At 40.3% G+C, this 5,214-nt stretch overlaps 1 protein-coding gene across 1 annotated transcript; it reads left to right on the forward strand.

The window, feature by feature from the left end:
- LOC135145226 (uncharacterized) lies at positions 1-1,383 on the forward strand. Its single transcript, XM_064077343.1, has 3 exons — positions 1-516; positions 754-864; positions 916-1,383. The coding sequence occupies exons 1-3, from the start codon at positions 1-3 to the stop codon at positions 1,381-1,383; spliced, it is 1,095 nt and encodes a 364-aa protein (XP_063933413.1).
- The last annotated feature ends 3,831 nt before the right edge of the window (positions 1,384-5,214 follow it).

The following is a 5,214-nucleotide window of genomic DNA, read 5'->3' on the forward strand; positions in this document are numbered from 1 at the left end:
ATGGACCAGGCAGAAGTAGAAATCTACATTGGTCAGCTGAAGATAAGACATCGCGCTCTCGTGGCTGGCATCGAAGATGACTTCATTCTGGGAATGGATCTGATTAGCCGCCATGGATTGACGGTCGATCCAGTGGAGAAAGTCCTACATCTTGGTAATGAAGAGTTCATCCTGAATCAGCGTTGCACTGAATCGAAACCTATAAGACTAATCGCGTGCCAGAATGTGAAAGTCAGAGGGAATGCAGAAACGATTTTTCCAGTTAGAGCAGAAATCAAACCCGGATTTGCCCTCGGCATTATTCAACCACCGTACACCCCCAAGAAGAATCTCATGGTTGCTAGTGCTTTAATCAATACCGAAAATGACATACCTGTACGCGTCGCAAATGTTTTTCCCAAACCTATGATCATTAAGAGTGGGGAGGTTCTTGTCGTCTGTGAACCAGTCACGAAGCTAGTTCATCACAACGAAAGTCTTTCTGATAACCAACGCGCGGAAATGTATCTCATACGAGTACGCTAGAACCAGTGCTGTCGCGGCGATAGTTTGATTACAAATGTATTTTTCTTTTGGACTATTTCAACATAATATAACATTTCAAGATCACAAATCTGTGGTCCTGTGGTTGAAAAATTAAAAAGGGCATCAAGTATTCTTATTTGAAGTAATACAGTAATATAGAAGTAGTTTTTTTACTAGCTGTAAACACTCCTAGCGACGCGACGCACTGGCTACGACCTTGTGGACCAGATTAAGGCGTCTCCGCTACTCGCCGTAAAACACACCTTACTTCAACTGGGGGATTGCAGCGGTGAGATAAATTCCCGCGTACTGCTGATAACACAGATGAAAAAAGAAAAAGCAATTTAGAAATTCCTGCCCTAGAGCTGGAATCTAACTGATTATTATCAGCGAAATCTAGCAAGAGAGTTTCTGCAGAAACACAGTGGAATGTTTGCATCTGGGGAATCTTCTGGGCGCACAAACATAGTGCGACATCGGATAAACACTGAAGATGCGCAACCGATCCGTCAAGCTTCGCGAAGACTACCGTTGGTAAAACAAGAAGAGGCCGAGAAACTTGTACGGAAAATGCTGGATGACGGCGTTATAGAGGACTCAAACAGTCCATGGTCTTCGCCTGTAGTGCTAGTTACCAAAAAAGATGGGTCGACGAAATTCTACGTGGACTACAGGAAACTAAACGATGTAACCAAGAAACACAGTTACCCGTTTCCACGAATTGATGACACGCTCACAACACTATCAGGATCCGTCTGGTTTTCCACATTAGACCTAAAAAGCGGCTGCTGGCAAGTTGGTATTCCTCCAGAAGATAAAGAAAACATCGTTTTTTCTGCCGGCAGCAGCTTGTATTAGTTTACCGTAATGCCGTTCGAACTCTGTAACGCTCCGGCTACTTTTGAAAGACTGATGGAGATGGTATTACGAGGGTTAACATGGAAAACATGTTTGGTTTATTTAGACGACATCATGGTAAGGGGAAAGACATTTGAGGAACACTTGACCATGGAAGAAGTATTTAGCCGAATGAAGGAGGCAAATTTGAAGTTGAATCCGAAGAAGTGCCTCCTCTTCCAAAAAGAAGTAGAATTTCTGGGGCACACTGTTTCGGCAAACGGGATCAAGACTACGGGAACAAAGATCAATGCGATTCTTGGTCTTGGCCAATTGGTCCGCAGTTTCTTGGGATTGTGCACGTACTACAGAAGGTTTGTACAACGGGTTTGCTAATATTGCTGCTCCTCTGCACAGGCTGACGGATTTGAAGTCTCAGTTTAATTGGACTGCTGAATGTGAAGCAGCCTTTAAAAGATTGAAGAACGCACTATGATCTAGTCCTATTCTGCCCTATCCTCAATCATCGGGAATGTTCATCTTGGACAAGGACGCGAGCAACATTGGAATAGGTGCTGTATTGTCACAGGTGCAGGACAAGGAAGAAAAAGTCATCGAGTACTTCAGCAGCGTACTTTTGAAACCCGAGAAGAACTACTGTGCTACGAGGAAGGAGTTGCTGGCGATTGTCAGGGCTGTTGAACATTTCCATAAGTATCTCCATGGACGCGAATTCCTGATTAGAACCGATCACGCAACCCTCACATGGCTCCTTCAGATGAAGAATCCCGAAGGACAAGTGGCTAAACGGCTTGAACGACTCCAACAATATCACTTCAAAATTCGACACAGGGCTGGTAAGCTCCACAATAATGTGGACTTTTTGTCGAGAAGACCGTATAAGAACTGCAAACACTGCGACAAGATCGAGTAGCGTGGTAGTTCAACTGTGGAAGGACAACAGTCACCGAAGACGAAGAATGAACTACAGCTCAGCTTAGAAAAGACCAAGAAGAGGACGTGGATATCGGGCCGTTACTCAAATGGAAAGGAGATGGAGTAGACCGACCAGCTTAGTCGAAAATATCAGACGGGTCACCCTCTTTTAAAGTGTTATGGGCTCAGTGGGACTCTCTGCGTGTCGAGATCGGATTGCTTAAGCGAGCTTGGGAGAGTCCGGATGGGAAACATAGCACCATGCAGTTGGTGGTTCCGGCCATTAGAATCAAGGAAGTACTTCGACAAATGCACAACGGCGGTTCTGATGCTCATTTTGGAATCAACAAAACGCTTTCTAAAGTCAGGGAGAGATTCTACTGGGTCCGTTGCCGAGAAGACGTTGAGAGCTGGTGCAAGAAATGTACGACCTGTGCGGCGGTCAAGGGACCGCGGACTGGAGCGAGAGGGCCGATGCAACAATGCAACGTCAGTTCGCCTTTCGAAAGAATTGCAGTGGACATAGCAGGTTCTTTCTCGGTGACCGATGAATGAAGTTGTCAACAGACTGGGAAGGTCCATACACCGTCGTGCCGAGAATCAACGATGTAGTTTACAGAATTCGACGAGGACCGAAGACGAAAATGAAGATTGTTCATTTAGACCGCCTCATGAAAAACAACAGTGACATCTTTGATGTTTCTGATCGGGACGATCAAAACTAAGGAGGGGGCAGTGTTACGAAAGAAACCCATACGCCGCTCCGATACGACGCCCAGGCAGGGGTCATTTAGTATATGTGTGTTTATTCTGGTATATGCAGAGATGTTTTTTGCGGAGAAGTCGAGAAGCGGTGACGTAGGCGTTTCGAGAAGGACCGCGTACTGTTTAAATAGAGGCCACCATCGGGAACAGGATCCATTCATGAAGTTATCACCTCGAGTCCACGAGTGTTCAGACAAGTTACGCCGAAGTTATTTTGTACATAATCGCTGTAGTAGTTATTCGTGTATATTCGAGTTATTAAAAAATAATTTGTTGAGTTTTAACCTACGCCGAATTCAATCACCCATACAACATAACAATATTATATCGCGACGCAAACCTATATTTTTTTAAATGCAACGTATATTTTTTTAACGGATTTTGATAGATCACTAAATTATTATCTACTGTTATAAATGATAGAGATGTTGCATTAGTTTTCACTGTAAATAATAATATATAAATTATCTAAATGACGAGATATATCAAGTTACCATATATTGGCATGGAAACTGATGTACAAAAACACAATTACACTACTTCTGTAACGCTATGTCACAGTATCTATGTTTACAACCAATTATGAAATTATACTTAACAATCCTAAGTTTAATTAAAATATTAACATCCGAAATTTTGGATGACTAAAATAAAACTTTGCTGTCTGTCGAAAATGGTTAAAATTTTTAACTCTGAAAAATAAGTACTTACGAAATTTAACACTCTTATAATTATTTTTGACGTGACAACGTCTTATAAATCGATGGAGCCGGCTGCACGCACGAAAAAGCATGACTCATGCGGCGTTACCTCGCTCTGAGGCGTCCCATGTAAGGCTTGAAGTGCAAGCGAGAACGCGGAACGAGCGACAAAGAGGCACAATCGGCCTTCGCGTTCGGCAGCGTTCGCCATCCGTCTCTCTCCTACTTGAGTGAGCGATGCGTCTGCGTGGACAGCTGCTATATTATAGTACATTGACATGTTTTGGTCGAGTATCAAGTGCAGTGAAAAGTGAATGTAGTGTCAATTTTTTCAAGACACATTAAACTAAAAAAATTGACATAATTGTATTTATGCGTATAAATAAATCTAACTTGATCAATTTCATTGTGATTTCTAATTACCTCCTTCTCTATATACATACAAATCTATTAAACAAATGAAATTAAAATTTTCTTTTGAAAAATGCTACCATTCCATCAGTATTTTCTTAAGACGTTGTCACGTTCAACTATCGTCAGTAAACCGACTTTACAGACAACTGATTTTTTTGTTCAAAGTTTGTAAGTATCTTAACTGAGATTAAGTTAATCACACATTTAACCAGACGTTTAGCAACGTCTGATTTGGGTATACATATAATCGCTCACGTGGTACTTTAACTCCGTATTAAATATTTAATCGCAATCAAATACTTACATATGTAATTAGTAATTAACTGAGCTTCTGTAAATAGGGTCTAAGTCTTTTACATCGTTATAATCATAATGTAAAGATCTCTCAAAGTCAGTTAAAAAAATATGTGCTAGAATTTTAAATATTATAGGTTGGCGTCGCGATGCAGACGTTATGTTTGTGTCACATTTACAGTTTACTAAATTAAGCTTTCCGCTTCACCCTAAAAACAATGACCTTTATAAAATTTCAATATCTCTATTCGTTTTCATGATATAAGGCCGTGGGATTTTATCTGTATATTAAAAAAAAGTGTATAACATTTTTATCAATTTTTTAATGAATTTTTAGTCATGATATAAACAGACACTGTCATAAAATTTGATATGCTAAAAATTAAAACAGTATGAAATTTTTAGAGAATAACTTAATAACGGTTTTGTGAGTTTCAATTATTTATGAACGACTTGTGCATTGTCGTTACATACAAAAATCACTGAGTTGTACGACACATGTAGATAAATGGAAAAATTACAACCACTTCGCAAAAATATTAGCACAAAACGCGATGTTATAAGAAAGCTTGATAGACAAAATCTTAACAGCTATAAACATCGTCCGTTTCCATCTTTACCATCTATCTAACAGTGGCTACCAGCAAAATTTTAAATTCAACCATTTTTTAAATAAATGTTCCGTATTTCGGAACAGTAGGTGTATAAGCCGTCCTAACAAAGCAGCGTAACTAAAAAATGA

This window comes from Zophobas morio, unplaced genomic scaffold, assembly GCF_036711695.1.
Source record: "Zophobas morio isolate AGI-343-1 ecotype UQ-CSIRO unplaced genomic scaffold, CSIRO_AGI_Zmor_V1 ptg000005l, whole genome shotgun sequence".
Classification (NCBI taxonomy): Eukaryota; Metazoa; Arthropoda; class Insecta; order Coleoptera; family Tenebrionidae; genus Zophobas; species Zophobas morio.